General features: G+C 35.4%; 2 protein-coding genes across 2 annotated transcripts; both read left to right on the forward strand.

Moving 5' to 3' along the window:
- The first annotated feature begins 146 nt into the window (after nucleotides 1-146).
- On the forward strand, nucleotides 147-6,131 carry LOC144446047 (uncharacterized). Its single transcript, XM_078135729.1, has 10 exons — nucleotides 147-238; nucleotides 990-1,100; nucleotides 2,026-2,139; nucleotides 2,682-2,795; nucleotides 3,023-3,136; nucleotides 3,617-3,730; nucleotides 4,488-4,601; nucleotides 5,072-5,205; nucleotides 5,521-5,550; nucleotides 5,894-6,131. The coding sequence occupies exons 1-10, from the start codon at nucleotides 205-207 to the stop codon at nucleotides 6,047-6,049; spliced, it is 1,035 nt and encodes a 344-aa protein (XP_077991855.1). The 5' UTR covers nucleotides 147-204; the 3' UTR covers nucleotides 6,050-6,131.
- A 714-nt stretch (nucleotides 6,132-6,845) lies between these two features.
- Nucleotides 6,846-21,419, forward strand: LOC144445842 (polycystin-1-like protein 2). Its single transcript, XM_078135484.1, has 19 exons — nucleotides 6,846-6,951; nucleotides 7,359-7,462; nucleotides 7,745-7,981; nucleotides 8,448-8,556; nucleotides 8,831-8,952; nucleotides 12,945-13,170; nucleotides 13,690-13,778; nucleotides 14,230-14,463; nucleotides 15,138-15,305; nucleotides 15,407-15,567; nucleotides 16,037-16,341; nucleotides 16,714-17,510; nucleotides 17,934-18,039; nucleotides 18,413-18,624; nucleotides 19,120-19,309; nucleotides 19,706-19,948; nucleotides 20,081-20,204; nucleotides 20,663-20,885; nucleotides 21,315-21,419. Exons 1-19 carry the CDS (start codon nucleotides 6,846-6,848, stop codon nucleotides 21,417-21,419), a joined length of 3,861 nt encoding a protein of 1,286 aa, XP_077991610.1.
- Nucleotides 21,420-21,571: the final 152 nt, after the last annotated feature.

Here is a 21,571-nt window from a genome sequence, read left to right on the forward strand (position 1 = left end):
AAAGGACAAACGTCAAGAAGAGATTTCTTCTCTTTCAAAGTAAACCTCATGATACTAGAATGTTTAGGATAACCCACATGTCTTTATAATGAGAACCCCTTGAACACGCCATCTTTTCCTCCAGACATCGATGACTGTGCAAAAGAACCATGCTATAATAATGGTACATGTGTCGACAAAATAGCAGCGTATAAATGCGAGTGCATGGCGGGATTTTCAGGACAAAGATGTGGCAATAGTAAGTATATCATATCATATATCTACATCTTGATATTAAAGCGGCATATAAACGTTTCACTCAAGTGAAGATATTTACATAAAACTTGTAATTCTAATATAATGTTAATGTTAATGTTGATGTATGCTTTTTTTTAACATTATAATTTGTTTTCGGGTATTGTTTGAATAGTCGACTGAGTAGTAGAGATTTCTTTAACTTTTATTAGTACGTATACTATATTACGTCATCGGATCGTTTATACGTACGTTAAATCCCAAGTTTGAGTTTAGTCAATTGCAAGTGATTAAGTATGCTTCAATAAGTCAAAGCATACTTTTAATATCCAGCAAATATCACATCCAAAAACATATGAACTCAGCTTGTTCCCCTGTAAGTATTCGTATGTAGAATATAAATAAGATTTTATGAAAGGTTTTCCGATATTTACGACAGCTTTATATAACGTGATTTGAGATTTTATCATACATTAATTAAAACCACATTTACAACCCGTAGTTCGAGCGTTTGATATACACAGAATGTGATTCGATTGTCAAAAAATACCTTGTAAATTTTAATGAATTATAATTGACGTTATATCTTAAACGACCGGTAGAGTAATAATTCAATTATAAATATTAAAACTTTGCACTGATATGACAATGTCAGTATTGAGTATGACTGCATATAACATATTTCTTTAAATTGTTGCTTTTATTGTCTCCACGTGTTTTCCTTATAAACTGCATTGCTTGTGTCTGTATCTCAGATATTAATGAATGTGCAAGTTCTCCGTGTATTAACGGCGTATGTGAAGACCAGGTCAATGGTTATAATTGTACGTGTACTCCAGGCTACGAGGGAATACTATGCGATACAGGTAATTATTTGCTATTATTCACAATATATTTCTTCGTTCAGCCAAGGAAAATACGAGTGACTGAAGTGGCCTTATCACTACGAGTCCTTAGACGAGTAGTGACAAACCCTTTAAAATAAGTATCGTGATTTTTCCGGTTGAATGAAGAAAGATATTGGGAATAATATAATTATACTTCCTCAAGCATAAGTCACGAAAAATGGAGAACAATAATATTCAAATTTGGGGCATCGCAGAACAATTGACGTAGACACGGATTGTCGTGACGTAGAACGACCAGGGGTATATAATCCATGGTTTCTATTTCGAAGACAGTATCTTGGCTTGTGCATAGTATAATATCTGTATTCATTTGGATATATAGGATATGAAAAGTATAATTTGAATCAATGTCGTGTACTATCTCATCAACTTTAATGCAGTGATATATATGGTGTCATTACTATGAAAGATGATATCACGAATGCAAATTATACACTGTGGAGACGACAAGGGTCAAAGGTCCTACCTTGAACTTTGACATGACCCTATGTTATAACAGTCTAGTCAAATTTGAAATGAATTAAACAACCGGGATTCTATATAGCCACTTGTGTTTTCTTGTTCTCGTCAAAGGCTTCAGTCATTCAATGATCATTTACAAAATTTGTTTTAACACCTGGATATATTTCTGCAAGTACAGCTTCAACTCATAATTATGTATGAAAAAGAAAATGGTGGGTTTGCCTCCTAAAATGTCTTGGCCCTTTGTCTGGAGAACCATCGCTAGACACCAGAACCCCAGCATCTAAGCCCCTAATTCCATTCTTATTTTCCCCTACTAGGCTTTGTGGATTATTTCTTTTAGATAAAACTGAGTGATATATTCAAACTTTTTACAGTATTATATATTCACAGTACTGTTTATATTTCATCGACATTTCAGATGTAAATGAGTGTAGCAGTAATCCATGTGGTAACGGTACATGCCAACAAGATGTGGTGAATGAATTCAGCTGTACATGTCATGCAGGATACACTGGAACACTTTGTCTTATTGGTCAGTGCATATAGTACTAGAAAAATCATCTTAAGTGTTGTGGAAACTAGTTTTTGATTTATGATACACCCGTAGAATCTGTCACTAAATACCTCATTATCGGGGTAATTTTGAACACATGGTTTCATCATTAATTGCCAATTTATCACTTTCGACTCATTTTCATATTGTAATGTATTTTTTATGAAAGTGTTTCACATTTTATTACAATACACATATTTCTGGATGATACTTTATTAAGCGTTTATAATCATCATATGTAATATATTGAGCCACTGATATTTTATACTGGTTTTGTAAATGTTATGATATAACTTATAACTGAGAGACCACCTCTAGAATATGACGTTTAGTTTGGGACACAGTATAGTACGATGTAGGTACGTTACAGATCGAAACGTGTTACATTTACATTTCAAATGTATTCGAAGGTGATGAGTCGTAGGATGAATAATGCATGTTCATAGTGAATAAATTAGACACATTTACAAGGTAATTTTTTGTTTTATTTATTTTGTTATTGAAATAAAATATCATTTCAGACATAAATGAGTGTGGAAGTGACCCCTGTCAGAATAATGCCACTTGTAATGACAATGTCAACTCCTACGTATGTGACTGTGTTCCTGGATTTCAAGGTCTCAATTGTGAAACTGGTAGGTAATCCATGCAAGTCTGAAGCTTGACAACGAACATAGTATTTACTGTTTATTTCTAAGGTTGGACTGTTTATAAATCTTGACCCAGTAGCCTCAGATTCAATGAGTAATAATCACCATACACGATGAACTAACGTTTCTGTGTATAGAAAATTCAGCAAACAAGAACAAACCATAAGTTACAAAGTTAAACTCATCTCTTGCGATTCTTATCTACTACACAGACATCAACGAATGTGAAGGTAACCCCTGCCAAAATAATGCAACATGTGAAAATGCTATCAACAAATTCATTTGTCATTGTCTACCAGGATTTAGTGGGGACCAATGTGAAATATGTAAGTATTAGTATAGGACCGTTATTATATGAGAATGAGTACTCAGATCAAAATGTGTGGTAGCGATAGAGATATCTTAGAAGCACAAACCCCTTCAATGTTTGTGATTGTTCTTTCTAATTGTTCTAAAGGCCCAATCAGCATACAAAAATGGATTTAAACGACGCTGATTATGCTAGATGACTTTGACCGTGTAACACCTTCACAGAGCTCATAGAGCGCCTATGAAACTGCCATTTTAGATAGTATTACAGATTGTTTATCTACTTATGTTGAACTACAGTATTATGAATATACAGACAAGAAATCTGCCACTGTAATTTTGAAAAAAAGTTATATTTTTTTCGTACTATATGTGAGAAAAATATTGGCTGAATAACACGGTGGGAATTATCGAAACACTGACCTGGGATTGAATAATAGTCCAGTCGTCGATGACTGTTAAATCTTCATGGTTGCTCTCTCTAATTGTCTTAACAGTCGTCGATGAATGTGAAAGTGAACCCTGTCTTAACAATGCTACCTGCAACGATGCCATCAACGAGTACAGCTGTGACTGTGTTTTAGGATTTACAGGGACCTACTGTGAAACAAGTAATTTATTTATTTATGAATATTACTATTTGTACACACCCTATCATTGTGTGACAATATCATGACTAGAAATATTCATTTATGATTATGAGGTTTGTGTTTTGCAAAAAAACATATAATCATTCCTCATCCAAGAATTTGTAAAAGTTGGTTAAGATTATATGTACCATTTAAGCGGTTAGCTAATAATTCTAATTTTGTCTTAAGTGTGATTTCGGATCTCAGAAAAGGCCTACCTCTAATCTGAAAGATAGTAGAAAGTATAATTGAGAATTGTATTTAAAAGATATTTGTTTTTGTTATTTAATTTTAATTTTAAAAGTAATACATTTCTCAAAAGCCCAGATGACATTTTATGTCACCAAAATTGGTCTTGGTGCAGACAGACAATGCAATGCTGAAAACATTATTTAACTTTAAATCAGGGTCATAAAGGCCTAGTATCTTAAATATATATGCTTTGGGTCATTTTCACAAAATGGCATGTTTGTAGTTAGGCCCTTATATGGTGTTAACTTCTTCGCTTATGGTAAAGGTAGTCAGGTAGAGACAATATCGTGCTTTAGGTGATATGTATCGGCAGATTAATGATTTTCCATGTACTTCTGTGTTAAACCTAAACTTTTATTCCACTAAATCTGAATCACTCATAAGATGGGTAAATGTATCTAATGTTATATCAACTTTTACATATTATAATTTGCATCATGCCCGTTGAAACATATTTAATCCAGTTGTCATCTATCATAAATTTCAGATATCGCAGAGTGTGCTAGCAATCCGTGTCGACATGGTGGTACATGCTATGACCGTGTCAATTCATTTTTCTGTGATTGCATTCCTGGATATGAAGGCATCTTCTGTGAAACTGGTAGATGAATATCACGTTTACGTTTGAAGAAACACTGACACATACACATACACACGCAGGCAGACAGACGTCAGACAGAGAGAGAGAGAGAGAGAGAGAGAGAGAGAGAGAGAGAGAGAGAGAGAGAGAGAGAGAGAGAGAGAGAGAGAGAGAGAGAGAGAGAGACACACACACACAGTCAGACATACATACAGACAGACAGACAGACAGACACAAACACACACACACACACACACACACACGTGCACACCTACACTTTAAGACGTTAAAAATGAATTGACAGATTAAATAATCATCCATTTTAAAATCTTATTTTCACTATTGGGTTTTGAAAGAGGTCTCGAAAAAATCAAAGACATTCTTTTTGCATACTATTCTTAAATATGTGTTGTTAAAGTCTTCGTGTACTTCAAAGAAGTGTGGTAAATATTACTAAGTCAGATAAATGTTTATTTTAACGTGTCTTTCAGTTGGCGATCCCTCTGTCATATTAGATTATTATCTATCAGTGGGCGTCGGCAATATATTGATCAATGGAGATATATCTGACGGCGTTACGTTGGTGCATGATTTAGCTTTCATCTGTAACACGGCTGAATACCAAGTATGTAATTTATGTTGTCAAGAAAGAAAGAATTATTAATATGTGGAATACATTTTCATTTATGCATCGTTAAACATGACATAGACTGAAGTGTAACTGTAATTGATGATAAATACAAAGTACAGAGACTGAGTCTAAAATAACCATTGTTATATGGGTTGTACAGAGCCAGAAGATTAACGTTTATGAACCCTGAAATGCGATATTCATATAACATAGCTGTGATACAGTAAGGATTAATGTTGAATGAATTGATTAACTTAATTAATGTTAGTTTCCTAAGAGTAAGAAGTTTCGTATATTTTATCTTACCAGGCTGCAACTGACCCTGGGGTCCGAATGGAGGTAAGTGAATGACATGTAATGTTTGATAGTCTGTATTTGCAGGTATTTGTCTAGTTGATGTTTCAAGGTTTACAATCATATACACGAAGGAATTATGATAAGAATAGGAAAATATCACTAAAGTTTGTTAAGATACTGTTCATCAAGACCACACTAGGCACACAACCGTGTAGTAGCAGTGTACAAAATACATCCAGCACAACAAATTCAGTGGGCTCTTCCCGGTGGCTAATGTGTTTTGTGTTATTTTTAATCGCAATTTTAAAAGAAATTGAGTACTTTATGTTTAATATAGTTAAACTAACCCAACCTCTAATGATATTTATACCTGGTTTTGTTTCAGATCAGGGAGGTTTTGGTGGTAGCCATGGATACCATGTCGTCATCCGCGGGATCCGGCGAAGACGTCAACGGTCTCTCGGGAGCATTTAACGCAATTACGAAAGAACCGAGTGAAATAAGTTCTACTGGACAGGTCGTTTTTTTTTATCATTACTAACGCTACCTCAAAAAATGACTTTAAATAGAATTTAGCTAACGTTTAGGATTTTTTCAATTTTGAATAGAAGCACATTTAAATCAGGACAAAGCGCAAATGAATATAGATTTATAAAGCGTTTAATTCCACAACACTGTCCTTTGCAACTTTGTTCTTTTACCCTGGATAGTTAGATCACATCATGTTCTCTGTTAAACAACCGTGTCATCAGTTCCGTTTTGGAACAATCCAGGCTTGAGGCCTCGGACGAATGTCAGTTAATTAGTAAAGAGTTCCATAGTTTGGGGGCAACATATGAGAATGCATTACCTCCAGTGATAACTTGCAATTATTTGTCATTTTTTATTTAAGTGGCCATATGGATGAGGATTGGGGTATTTATTTTAGATTTCTAATTTATAAAACTATTTCATACTTAAGAAATCAACGTGACACAAAATAGACCCAGTCTGTGTTTGTAACTCAATACCTTACCAAAAAGCTAAAATATGCGTAAACAGTTTGTTATTGTACGTACAAATGTATTAATCTTATTGTTTTATCAACACAGACTTGCATACTAGTATGTTGTTTCACATTGATATTTCAAGTAGGAAGCCATTGTTTCATGAATTAAAATCCAAAATAAATACCAATCCTCATCCATATGGTCACTTCAAAAGCAGGTACTTGTTTAAAGAACGTTGAGTGCAACTGGGTGTATGTATATGGCTGAAGGAGATCACAAATATACCCAACAATGTTGTTTGCTTTAAAACTGTAGTGGAAAACATCTATAATATATTATGATATCCGTATGGATTGTTTACAGTTGAAAGCGGCAGATGGCATGTTATCACTTTCGTCTACATTGAAGAGTTTACCAAATGAAACGATGAGTGGCACACTGAATTCAGCAACAGGTAATTTAATTGTATTCTCGTTAACAAGGGTACTGACTTCTTGGTCTAAAGCTTGAACGTGGTATTTATAAATCAGCAATGAAGTTATTGAATTCAGTCAGTATTGTGTATTACTAGGCAGCTTACCAGTCCATTCTCAACATCCCCACTTAATTTTAGTCATTGTGTATGATTACGTTGGCGATTGCATCCAGGAGATGAACATGTTTGCCACATATACCTCCGATCATATTGTAGTGTAAAATGGCTTCCTGTACACAATAGAAGCGATTTTTCAATAGCATCTATGAATGAATCTGTCCTGCTTGCAACCAGCTACTGTAAAACCATATATACCAATACTAACAGCAATGAAATAAATTCGCTTCATAATATAAGATTACAAAGTTTCTTGTGCTTTTTAACAGAAATTCTATCATGTGGTAGTAATGTCCTGTCTGTATCTATGTATGACGTCAAGCCAGTAGCTAAACCAAAACGGAAAGTATCTCTTGGTGATGAAAAATCAAAGGTACGTATATTAATTTTATCAAGTTATATATGTTATATATAAAATGGTTTATTTTCTTGACAATAACATATGATCATGTGTAAACAATGACAGAGAACTTAGAGTGTAGTTCTTATGTTATGCCATAGCTTCTATACGCTTCCTCATTTGCTTTCAGTGCCCATATCGTATCCAGTCAGGCTACCTAAAATCAAGTCAGGTTAATAATAGGCGAAATTCAACGTATCGCTAAGACTGCGTAAGCCAATACAATTTCAATGTGTTTTTTTATTCCACTGGTAGAATTCTGCTGTTACCAAAACTATCGCCGCAACACTCAATGCAGCTTCCGATGCAGTTTTGAATAAAACAAGCAATGATGGCGAACCCGTTTCTATAGCGTCGGATGCATTTGATCTCCAGTTACAAAAATCGAATCCTGCTGATATGCCATCAACGTTGGGAGGTAATGGTGCTGGTAGTTTTCAGTTACCTAAAGGTGAACTATTTGGGGATTCGACTGATCCGGTTTCAACACAGGTGAGGTTTTGTGCTAAGCTAAAAACATCAAAGGTGAAAGAGTGGTAGCTTACAATAGATATACATGTACATGGATTAGCGCCAAAAGGGTCTGTATTGACACAGGCCCCTGTGACCCACCCAAAGTCAAATCTAAATAATTGTTTTCCCTATAATTTGACTTTTTTGGTGATTTCGGGGAAGAAACAACAAACTCTCAGAAAACGTCATCTGGGCGTTTGATATTATGTAAAGAAAACTACGCCCTATCACAGCTTTCAGACAGATGATTGTAAATATACCTATATAAATGTCCATATAAATCATTTTTTCATGACCTTAATACCTTAATGCCATGACGTTTAATGTGAATATCATGACGTTTAACGTGAATATCATGATGTTTAACGTGAATATCATGACGTTTAACGTAATCAATGTGACGTTTATCGCCTAGCATTGTTACCACATTTATTCATTCTAATAGTTGACGTCATTTAAAGGAAATCCTTTAAAGTGGGCCGGTGGTTCATCTACAATCACTGGTGACGTCATGTCATTATCCCTGAAGAAAGATGACGGGAACGAACTCGAAGGTATGTTGTAAGCTCAGTATAAACACCCTGTTGGCAGCGATTAGTCTAAACTACACCGTGTCAGAGCTCCTTCACCATCCCTAGCCTGCCATTCCCAGAGAAGGCCAATGAGGTGGGAATGACACGACGTGTCTTTAAATTCTAGCAATGGCTAGACTTCAGAGGTATATAGAAAGACGTCCAATCAAGGAGAGCTATGGAGTTCACAAACTTATTTTGATACTGTTGGAATGTAATACTGTTGGAATGTAATTATTGTTTTCTCTTCTGGCAGTGTCTGGTTTGAATGATGGAGTCGTTATAGTTATACCAAACACAGAGACTGATCTCCCAGATCCTTACTTTGTGTCTGTGGTGGAGGAAAATGGTACCGAGATCTTTTCGTGGGATTTAATAGTGAGTGTACAATTGCGTAATTTGCGTCACAAATAAACGTACTTTTAAAGTTTTATTCCGATTATTGTGGCCATCAGTTCCATAGCTAGTGAACGCTAGTCTTTTATATGACAGCAACATTTATACAATGTGTAGACACTCACGTTATATATATATATATATATATATAGTTTTGGTAGTACTGGAACTCTTTCTTGGGTGTAACTCGGAGTTTCACGCATATTGCGATCATCAGACAGTGTCTGATGATCGCAATATGCGTGAAACTCCGAGTTACACCCAAGAAAGAGTTCCAGTACTACCAAAACTATTACGCTCTGCCACTGCGGTATAGAGCACTGTCTTAGCAGATTGATACTCACCGAGTTATATATATATATATATATATATATATATATATATATATATATATATATATATATATATATATATATATATATATATACATACAAATGAAAGAAGACGAGTCTGATATTACATAGTGGAATTACACTACGGACCGTTTCACCCGAAGGATCGTCAGGTGTAATAGTGTGGTTTAATAGTATTGGTTAGTTATACATCCTGCTTTAAGTACATAACTTATGTGTATTCACTGACGGCTGTGTGTACACAAAAAGATTGACAACAAAGGTTACGTATTATTAAGTAAGAACTTGTTAGCGTGCCGGCATTTACTGATTAATTCAGTTCTGCTGTTCAAGTTCGTTGATTTGTCGGCAGTTATAATAAAATATTTTTCCCAGAGGCATAGTTGACATCGTTTGGTAACGTTAGAGTATGAGGAAGCCTGCTTGAGAACTGACCAGTGTACGTCGTAATTAATGTTGTTGTCTTTTAGGTGCCAAATGTATTTACTGAGTGCAGTGTCTTTCTTCTTGTGATCAAGTTTAAATGAAGACTTGTGGTTGTTAAACCTGCTTTTGAATTCTGTGTCACTAACGCCTATGTATGATTTGTGATCTTGGTTAGTGGTGACTGTTGCTTTGTAAACAACGCTTTTCATGAGGCATTTTCCTGCGAGAGGGCACTCCTTTGGTTTTCTGCAGTTACAGGTATTTTGTTGTGTTTGCTTGGCTTTTGAAAGTATGGCTTTATTATGACCGCTGATTAATTTACCCATGTTGTCCATGCAACTATAGCTCACTTTAGTATTATTACGGTTGAAGATTTTATGCAGTACACTGGATATGGGGAAATGCTTGTCGATGAGGTTGAGAAATTTTCTACCGATGTTTGTTGAAACGTGTTTACTGTAAGGTGGGTTAAACCAAGTTATATTACGGCTGCGATTCCGCTTGCGTTGAGTGTGTCTTGTTTGGTCAAATTTGAGGGTGTGATTATATCCTGCTTCATTGAGTGCATCTTGGTAGGATGATGTAGTGGCGTCGAATAGTTGTTCATCACTGGAAATGTTGGATAGTCGTTGGTTTACCGAGCTGGGTATGGTCTTAATTATGGTTTTAGGATGGTTTGATTTCCTGTTGACGTAGTGGGTGGTGTTATTTGGTTTTGTGTACGGTCGGTATGACTCGTCACGCAAGTTGAAAGTGACATCAAGGAAGTTGACAATTTTGATACCTTGGTCGGTGGTGATTCTAAGGCCGAGTTTCTTAAATTCTGAAGTTAGCTGCTTGGCTACTTTGTTGGCTTTCGATGGTGAATGGTTACGGAGTACAGCTAGGCCATCATCCCTATACAGGATTATACAGGGATGATGGCCTAGCTGTACTCCGTAACCATTCACCATCGAAAGCCAACAAAGTAGCCAAGCAGCTAACTTCAGAATTTAAGAAACTCGGCCTTAGAATCACCACCGACCAAGGTATCAAAATTGTCAACTTCCTTGATGTCACTTTCAACTTGCGTGACGAGTCATACCGACCGTACACAAAACCAAATAACACCACCCACTACGTCAACAGGAAATCAAACCATCCTAAAACCATAATTAAGACCATACCCAGCTCGGTAAACCAACGACTATCCAACATTTCCAGTGATGAACAACTATTCGACGCCACTACATCATCCTACCAAGATGCACTCAATGAAGCAGGATATAATCACACCCTCAAATTTGACCAAACAAGACACACTCAACGCAAGCGGAATCGCAGCCGTAATATAACTTGGTTTAACCCACCTTACAGTAAACACGTTTCAACAAACATCGGTAGAAAATTTCTCAACCTCATCGACAAGCATTTCCCCATATCCAGTGTACTGCATAAAATCTTCAACCGTAATAATACTAAAGTGAGCTATAGTTGCATGGACAACATGGGTAAATTAATCAGCGGTCATAATAAAGCCATACTTTCAAAAGCCAAGCAAACACAACAAAATACCTGTAACTGCAGAAAACCAAAGGAGTGCCCTCTCGCAGGAAAATGCCTCATGAAAAGCGTTGTTTACAAAGCAACAGTCACCACTAACCAAGATCACAAATCATACATAGGCGTTAGTGACACAGAATTCAAAAGCAGGTTTAACAACCACAAGTCTTCATTTAAACTTGATCACAAGAAGAAAGACACTGCACTCAGTAAATACATTTGGCACCTAAAAGACAACAACATTAATTACGACGTACACTGGTCAGTTCTCAAGCAGGCTTCCTCATACTCTAACGTTACCAAACGATGTCAACTATGCCTCTGGGAAAAATATTTTATTATAACTGCCGACAAATCAACGAACTTGAACAGCAGAACTGAATTAATCAGTAAATGCCGGCACGCTAACAAGTTCTTACTTAATAATACGTAACCTTTGTTGTCAATCTTTTTGTGTACACACAGCCGTCAGTGAATACACATAAGTTATGTACTTAAAGCAGGATGTATAACTAACCAATACTATTAAACCACACTATTACACCTGACGATCCTTCGGGTGAAACGGTCCGTAGTGTAATTCCACTATGTAATATCAGACTCGTCTTCTTTCATTTGTATGTATGATAGCTCTCCAAGGTGATTGAGCACTCTACTTGGCGAAAGAAGAATGAAATTATATGTATATATATATATATATATATATATATATATGTACAATTGAGGTTAAGGCTACATTATTTAGAACTTTTTGTTCGAATATGTACTGCTCACAGCTGTGGTCATTGTACAACAAGAAATGCATTAACAACCTTAGAGTTGGTTATAACAATGCGTTTCGCATTCTGATGGGTTACTCACGTGACTGCAGTGCCAGTTGTATGTTTGTGCAGCACACAGTCCCCACTTTTGCGGCTCTAAGACGTAAATTGATGTACAACTTTTTTAAACGTATCGAAAACAGTCAAAATAGTTTAATTGCAGCAGTGCTAAATTCCGATACAATCCTCTATTCGGGGATTCATAAACTGTATAGAGAGTTGTTGTATTTTTAAATGCTTTTATTTGTCCATGTGTGTATTTGTCAGATTGTCTTTTTAAAGTCTTGCTTGTTTTAAATTGCCGGTTTTTAAAGTATAGTTTTTATCTATGGGATGTTTTTGAGCGTGTTTGCGTTCTTTTTCTTTCCCGAAATAAAGTTTAATAATAATAATAATAATAATAATAATAATATATATATATATATATATATATATATATATATATATATATATATATATATATATATATATATATATATATTGTTTGGTATACCTTTCCCGTTCGTTGATACCGATATCCGAAGACAGGGTGGTTTGATTTCATTGGAAACACTATGATATTCTCATTTGAAGATGGAAGAAATGTCATAATTTCTGTATTTGTTTTAAGTTTCAGAGTTTGTTTGTTTGTTTGTGTTTGTGTTTGTGTTTGTTTGTTTGTTTGTGTGTGTGTGTGTGTGTGTGTGTGTGTGTGTGTGTGTGTGTGTGTGTGTGCAACTTCAAATATATACTTGTCCGTTCCATTGTATGCACGCCTTAATACCAAGTTTCTGTCAAATTACGACTATATAACTACAATGAAAAATATATGTTATGGTATTGTCTTTCACAGGTTGCAGACGTCAACACATCAATTCGCATCGATATTGTTTCACTTCTTGACGATGGAGATCAAAATTATACCTTCACCATTTATAATGTCAGCATATCTCATGAAAACCTGACCTTAAACATCACATTGGAACCTGTACCGATTTCAAATTTCACTTTCTTTGTACCTGATGAAGACGTGACGATTCCAGGTGTATACGTGGTGTCCATTAATGAGGTTGGTCCAGGTAATAAACACGTGGATGTTTATTGAAATGAGGTACTCTCTGGTTTGTTAGAATGGTACAAACTTGGTATAAGCCAATACTGATCAACAAATATTTACTTGCTAAGTCTAATTGTTGTAGTCTTGTATATGAACTTAAAACTTATCATGTGGGAAATACATTATAAATAATAATAAATAAGATAAATAATTAGTATGGGCCATATCTTATGGCATGACCATCGGATGAAAACAAAACCTTCGCGTTGCCTAGATCTTATTTGAAACGACATTTATCTAATAATACAATTTCATTTGTCAGTCGGTTATTCTCAACCACATACAAAGTTGAGCGTTGAATACACTCTATTTTAATCACTGACCCCAATAAGTTAGACTTACATTTTCGACAACATCTTACATAAATAGCATAAAACTACTTTGCTCTTCGGAATTAAATTTATACATTATTCTTTGGTTAACATCATGCTATGTGTGTATTACTTCCTATATTCCTCTAAAGTAATTGTCTCTGCTTTAGATTTCGTTAACTTCACTGTTGAGATGTCTACATTTACATGTCGTTACATGGATGAAGAAAATGATGAATGGACATCAAAAGGATGTAAGGTATGTAATAACGGTATAGTCTAAGTCTATAGAAATCTGTGATCCTTCTCGGCAATTGAAGTTTTCTCGCTAATTGACCAAGTTAGCAGACTTCTTAAATGTTTATAATGATAATATTTATGAGATATGAGTATTATAAAACGATTCCTGTTACGTCTTTCTACTTTTAGAAACAGTGTGGAATAACATAGACCAACTTTGTGTTTGTAACTCAGTTTGATTACTAGAGTTTACTTGTGGTCCAATGGCATTACGTGTGGTTACCCAGTCTCTTCACAAATCTCTCCATATACATAAAATTGCAAACTTTTTACATACTGCTTTAGTCTTTATATGCAATAACTTGCAAGCAGGGACAGATAAATAGCGATTTCTCATCCATATTGAAATCTTTTATAAGTTTGCCATTAGACAAAACTTTAACTTGATGTTACCGTTGGACTGGTTTTAGGTGTTGCCCGTGTCTGACATGACAGCAGTACATTGTCGATGTACACATCTTAGTACGTTTGGTAGTGGATTTAAGATGATTCCACCGAACCCCATCGATTTCAGTACAGTCTTTGCTAAGTTTAAAGATTTGGATGAAAATGCCAGTGTTTTCTCCACCGTTATAACCATGTTTGGACTTTATTTGGTTGTTGTCATCTGGGCAAGACATGCTGATAAGAAAGATGAGAATGAGGTGAGCTGACTGGTTGGTTTATCTCAGCAAAAATATCCCTGGTTTATTGATTGATTCATGGATTATTCAAAATATGCATATATTTATCAGAGGAGATTATCAATCAATCAATTCAATGGTTAATTGAACAGTTGGTTATAATTGATCATTAAATTCATAAATGGATTGCTTGATTGATTGCTTGATTGCGTGCTTGCTTGCTTCCTTCCAATAGTCATTGATAGTAAGGCTGTGATTTGAATTCTTCAGAGTGCAATAAACGCGTCAGCTTTGAAAACATCGAATATATATTCCGAGTTTGATATAAATTAGTAATAGACATGCTGTCTTCCTATAACATTTTTCGTGTTTTGGCATGTATTTCACTATGTGTTGACAAATGACGGCTTTGTGATTGCTATGTAAAATTTTATCTGTCTGTCTGTCTGTCTGTCTGTCTGTCTGTCTGTCTGTCTGCATGTATGTATGTATGTATGTATGTATGTATGTATGTATGTATGTATGTATGTATGTATGTATGTCTGTCTGTCTGTCTGTCTGTCTGGCTGTCTGTCTGTCTGTCTGTCGTTTATAAAACATAATTATATAATGATACCTTACAAATTACGTACCCAATGCTTTCTCGATTTGCATGTTCAAAACTTTTGAATGTTTAACCCATTATTTGCCTATAGGGTCTGATGCCATTGGTAGATAATAATGAATACGACGAGTACTTATATAAAGTAATGGTACACACTGACGTCAGACGTGAAGCACAGACTAAATCGAACGTCTTCATTAATGTGATTGGTGACAAGCATAGAGCTGAGAACAGGCAACTGAAATATGCTGATATGAAGGTACTGAAAATATGACTTATATTTTTGTTCTGATCACATGAATCTCTAAATAACGGCTGTATCTATATACTTATGATTACATCACACATATATTTTGCCAGAGTTTCCGTAGAGGTGGTGTCGTCAAATTCGTCATGGCTGTACCAGAGAGCCTTGGTACTATTCAAGGTATTAAAATCTGGCATGATAACAGCGGAAAGGACAAGAGCGCCTCCTGGTGTCTAGCAAAGATATTGATTGAAGATATTCAAAGTAATAAGAAGTAAGTATATAGCAATAATTCATGCGTGTCTCATTTCAAACATTCCTTAAAGAAATTCTTAGTGTTTGCAAAGAGTCTGTACAATGTCAGACAACTGTTGTATAACAGAGTAGCAACAAAAAGGTCAATTTGTTTTCCACGATGTGTCACAAAGTCATTTATAGGTATTTGTTAATGTTAACTACAATACCAAATGCTAATAATAGAGTGCACATAACTCTGGTTATGGAGGTTTGATATAGTTATGATCCCCAATAAAGCAAAACAAATTCACATCACAAAGGACGGGGTTGCCAAGCACATAGAATCATCGTACCATGCTCATTTACATTCAAATGGATCAAGTGTTACTATCTGCAATAAAGCTATTCTTATCGGGGAAGGTAACACGTAAAATACTCTAGAGGGTCCATAAATAAAATTTCCCTCTAAATGGAAACTATTTTTTTTTGTATATTTCATCCCCTAGTTACTTCTTCACATGCAATCGATGGCTGGCGGTTGACAAAGATGATAACAAGATAGAACGCTTTCTTAAAGCTTCTCCCAATGAAAAAATTGGCAGCGCTAAGGGGGCTTTTGTAAGTAAAGCTAATCAAGATCTCCTTGATGGCCATATCTGGTTTTCTGTTGTTGGACGTCCAGCAAGTAGTCATTTCACGAGGGTTCAACGAGCTTCGTGCTGTTTGTCACTGATATTTACTTCAATGATTGCTAACGCCATGTGGTACAAGACCGAAGAGACAAACGAGGATGATTTTGTAATTCGTATAGGTAGGTAAGCTTTTAAAATAAAGTTAGACTATATGAGATGAGAGGAGAGAGCCCAGACAAGACAAGACAAGGCAAGGCAAGACAAAACAAGATAAGATTGTGAAGGAAATTCAATGATTTTAAAGGACCATCTTTCATCGAAATTATATCAATGGTCATTAGTATCACGAACGCTCTGATAATTCTTAGGCCATTCAATGTTATGTATTATGCAATGGTGCACATTGCATAAACATATTTTACGAAATTACCATTATACAAGGAAAGTCATATTTAAAATAGAACATTGTTTGATTACTATGCTGATGTATGTGTAATCTGTTTGCAATCTTCTGTTCTTTACTGATCACGTTTTCAACATCTTTCCTGTAGGCCCAATATCTATCAGCTGGCATCAGATGTACGTAGGTATTATGAGTAGCATGGTAGTATTTCCTGTTAACCTGATCATAGTACAACTATTTCGTAAAAGTCGACCGACGAATGTCAAGTTTGACTTCAAACGTAAGAAGAAGAAAAAGAAGAAGAAAGTAAAGAAAAACAAAGTTAAACGTAAACTGATTCAGAATAAGAAATCCGATGGTATTGATACTCTTAGTCACATGTCCACAATAATTGCAGGTACAGAGCCAGAATGGGACCCTGTTGGTGGCGCCTTACACACTAATAAATTGGCAGAGGACAACGCAAACTACCTTCGATTAGCCGGAACTATAAAGACAATAAGCAGCAAAGAGAATCAATTTAACTTTGATAAAGCTCTCGGTCCCTCGATGTGGAGTAAGGATGACCTGTCTTTAAAGAAGAAAGGAAACGGAATGACTATTAGGGAACCTCCTACATTAGCGATCAACGGAAATCACATGGAACCACCATCTGGACAGGATACATCAGCCGCTGACTTGCGTGCACTCTTAGAGTCACCTGACTCAGCTGTGTCCGACACCTCGGACAAGAAAGAAGAAAAGGAAAAGAAACCGAAAGAAGAGTTTTGGCTGCCTCATTGGTGTCTTTACATTGCTTGGGTTCTAGTTTTTCTGTCTTCAGTTGGTTCAGCCTTCTTCACCATCTTGTATAGTCTTGAGTGGGGTCATGAGAAGGCAACAGAATGGTTGATATCACTACTGGTATCTTTTCTACAGGATGTCATATTGATGCAGCCTATAAAGGTAATGAAGTCACAGCAATCATGTTGTAGTTGGTAGAGTTTGTATCAGTTATCCATATTTCAAGACCTGAACACCATAACATTGCTAGAATAATATAGTACATGAGTGTATTTGCCTTTGTGTTTTATGGAATGTTTAACACAACATAAAGAATTTTGCATGGTCTTATTGTACCACATCATACCCATCAAATCCTTCATAGGCTGATGCCATTTACAATCACATTAAACATAGTCCTGTTATCTTGTTTTAATCTTATACCACTTTTGCCACTTTTCGATTGTGATAAGCCCTAACTCGATAAGCTATATATATATATATATATATATATATATATATATATATATATATATATATATATATATATATATATATATTCATGGACAGGGAATCATCTTTACATTGTATGCTGTGTTATTTCAGGTGATTATTCTAGCCGTGGTGATCACGATCATTATGAAACAAATAAGAAAAAGGAAGGGTGAAGTAGATGATGATGATCAGTATCTAAGAGATACAGAAAATGAAGGTTGGTAATTTTGTCTTACATAATGTTGACGTAAGTGGTTATGTGTAAAAACTTTCCACGACTTTGGTGTCAGAATACAAGTAGACCGAATCCGAACCAACCTATATTTAAAGTATATACTTCTAGACTCACAATATAATGTCGTATAAGATTAGATATAGCAAGAAGGCTCACTCACCTTGCATACAGACTTATACATGCTTTTCACCTGCCAAACCGAAACTGAATTCGTATATTATCCTGTGATATTTATAGACATCAGAAGATTAACATTACTTGTAAGATGTTAAGAACCTCTTCAAGTACGCAGGTTGTAACCAGATATTTGACGTTAGAAATAATTTGTCTACATTTCGTGTAAATTGATTTTCAGATGGATTTAACGTGAACAACAAGGACCTACTAAAGGCCAAGGAACTACGTGAACGTGAGGACACAATGTGGTCATTCTTCAGGGAGATTGCAGTCTACATGTTTTTCGTCATAATAATTTTATCTATAGCATATGGACAGAGAGATCTGACAGCTTCATACATGCACAAATCAGTAAAGGATATATTTGTGATGAACAGCCAATACTCATCGGTAAGAAAAATGTCAACCAGTACGTGATAATTGTTCAATATCAAGTCTAGCCCTGGCTTCCTCTTTGTCAAACACACTCACAATAACAATTCAATAGCTTTATTGTACGTACACAAATGCGGACATTTGTCTTTGGGCTCAAAAAATACAATTTGCATAATACATAAATTTCATTTAATTACTTTAAATGACAGTACAAACACTTCAATATACGATCTAACAGCAGAACAACGGTATAGTGGGAAACTGGAAGATCACATTGTGTAAGGATTTGCAGAAACAATTCACTAAATGTAAAGTTAAAAACAGCCCAGGTAGATTCGCTTAATCAGAAGAAACTGACCTAAAGGTATTCACGTATTCATTAAAAGATACTTCACTACATAGATGTTTGAATTAAAAGATATGTATGTTTATTGCGGTGTTCATTAATTGTAACAAGATGAGACCGGTTATATATTTTTTTAATTATTTTCCTTCCATTGGTATTTTCAGCTGTCGTCAGGTTTTGGCGATTTCTATATCTGGGTGAATGAAATCCTTCTACCAGGATTATACCCAACTGAAGCGTACAACGGAGACGACCTTGGAAACATTAATAAAGATCTGAAAATGTTCATTGATGATGGTTACTTTGCCTATAGAATTGGTTCACCGAGATTTCGACAACTTAGGGTTCCCACGGGTGAGTATCATTTAGTTGCTTAGAGATGTCATTTTACTTTGGCTTGAGCATAAGATGGTTGATCAGATTGAATAGTATCAAAGAAAGCCTCGTTTAATTTTCTGTACAGCCATTTGATTCTGATTTCCTTTGTACGCCAAATTACACACATTGATTGTTTGTTTTTAGTCTGCCTTCCCAAATCGAGGAAATTTTATTTCTCTTGCATTCATAGTTTACCATTGGAAACAGGTGAACTTTCATCTGACAAAGTGTCGACTCAAAAATAAAATGAATTATGTTCTATATTTTTCGGCAGGTGGTTTGGTGTATATAAGTATCATCATATTATTTTAGAACACATCAAGGTGATGGGATTTTCTTCGAATTACAATCTCTTGAACACTTTTTTTTCAGATTCGTGTTCACCTCCACCAGAAACTGCATTCTTGTTTAGCGAATGTAATGGCGATTATAATCTGCTGACCCAAGACGAAACAAACTACGGTGAAGGATGGAGTGATGACTACGATCCCAACAAAACGTCCATTGGTTTCAGGGATGACGTCTGGATATACCATAACATGACGGATTTGGAAGGCGTACCACTGTATGGAGTAGAAACCCTGTACAGTGGCGGGGGATATGTAGCCGTGTTAGGTATGATATCAGGCACCGTGTCAGACTCTGTTTTACTGAGGGCATTTAATAATTTAGTGAAACCTGCCTCCTATGAAGATAGGGTATACTAAGAACGAAACATATTAATATGATGTTCTTACTAATTTGCAGATACATTCCTGTGGAGGGCCAAATGGAAGGTGGACTATCTACAGGATACCCGTTGGTTAGATGACCGCACTAGAGCCGTGTTTGTAGAATTCACACTTTACAATGCCCATGTAAACTTATTTAGGTATGTAGTGGTTGTGCTATGAATCTTCGTGTATGGTACTAAATTCCCACAATGACAGATAGATTTACAAATTGCTTATTGTGTATAGAAACATACTGAGTTAGCAGAAATGTGATTTTAATTTAATAAATGCAATACAGTAACTTCTGTGCTTGATGAGTTTGAAGAATCACTTAACTTTTGAAATTTTGGCATTTGCTTTACGCCAAGGAAAATTTTGAGGGATCTATACAAGCTAAGAACGTTAGGAAAGATAGGGTTCAATCTACATATAGTAATCCATACAGAAAATTTATGACTGAGTGGAAAATGTCACAAAATTCACGTGCATGAAACTAATAAAGGAAACGTTGTAGGAAATTTATAAAAACTTAGAAAATCAAGTCCATGCGGTGCAACAAAATATATCCTACATACGTTGAATGGCTGCATAAATTAATTTATATATTTTCTACCAGCATGTTCACATTGTTGTTAGAATACCCGAGTACAGGAGGTGCCTTAGTCAAGACCAAGATAGATGTATTGAGGATTTACAACTATGTGGGTAGTATGACAGTGTTTGTTGCCATCTGTGAAGTTCTCTTCATTATCATGCTTATATACTACCTGATAAAAGCACTTATTGATATCAAGAATCAAAAGAAGAAGTACTTCAAGCAATTCTGGAATTGGATAGAGGTCAGTAGCATTCAAGTAACATTAAGTCAATTAATCAAAAGGTTGCGGAAGTTATAGTAAGCAACTCACAATCATTTCACGTTTCTAAAGACTCTTTTGCAAAGATTGAAGTAACTTAATGGCGAGTGTGTATTTATGACATAACGATACTTTAGTAAAGAACAAGTGACAGTAATTGTAATAACATTGTTTTCATACAGCCAACAGCGAATGGCTTAGTAGATAGATGTTAACAATCAAAATAAAGGTTTGCAAACGCTTTCCCTCCGTTAAAGCCAAAGGTACAAATCTTTACACTAGTGATTGTAATAGGTATGGTTATCACAAAGCATGATGAGGTTGCCACTTTCCTAATTTAAGTTTTCTTGATTGAAATGTAAATATGCATGGAATGTATAAAAGTAATGCTTCTTATTTATTATTAATTAGGTAAGCAAGATTGGACTGTGCATGGCTGGTATATCTATGAGAGGATACAAGGCATTATTCTTTGACATTGCATTGGAAGAATTGTCAGCTGAAGACGGTGAGTAGATTGCATATTATGCGTATGTATGTATGTATGTATGTACGTACGTACGTACGTACGTACGTGTGTGTGTGTGTGTGTATGTATGTATGTATGTATGTATGTATGTGTGTGTGTATGTATGTATGTATGTATGTATGTATGTATGTATGTATGT

Source organism: Glandiceps talaboti, chromosome 14 (assembly GCF_964340395.1).
Source record: "Glandiceps talaboti chromosome 14, keGlaTala1.1, whole genome shotgun sequence".
In the NCBI taxonomy this organism is placed as follows: domain Eukaryota; kingdom Metazoa; phylum Hemichordata; class Enteropneusta; family Spengelidae; genus Glandiceps; species Glandiceps talaboti.

Excerpts from the sequence above, each read along its gene's own strand:
- LOC144446047 (XM_078135729.1), top strand. The coding sequence starts at position 205 with ATGGCGGGATTTTCAGGACAAAGATGTGGCAATA. Across the intron at positions 1,101-2,025 it reads GGGAATACTATGCGATACAG|ATGTAAATGAGTGTAGCAGT; the intron begins GTAATTATTTGC and ends TCGACATTTCAG. Across the intron at positions 5,206-5,520 it reads GTAACACGGCTGAATACCAA|GCTGCAACTGACCCTGGGGT; the intron begins GTATGTAATTTA and ends TTATCTTACCAG.
- LOC144445842 (XM_078135484.1), top strand. The coding sequence starts at position 6,846 with ATGGATTGTTTACAGTTGAAAGCGGCAGATGGCATGTTATCACTTTCG. Across the intron at positions 17,511-17,933 it reads TATTGATGCAGCCTATAAAG|GTGATTATTCTAGCCGTGGT; the intron begins GTAATGAAGTCA and ends GTGTTATTTCAG. Across the intron at positions 19,310-19,705 it reads ACAACTTAGGGTTCCCACGG|ATTCGTGTTCACCTCCACCA; the intron begins GTGAGTATCATT and ends CTTTTTTTTCAG.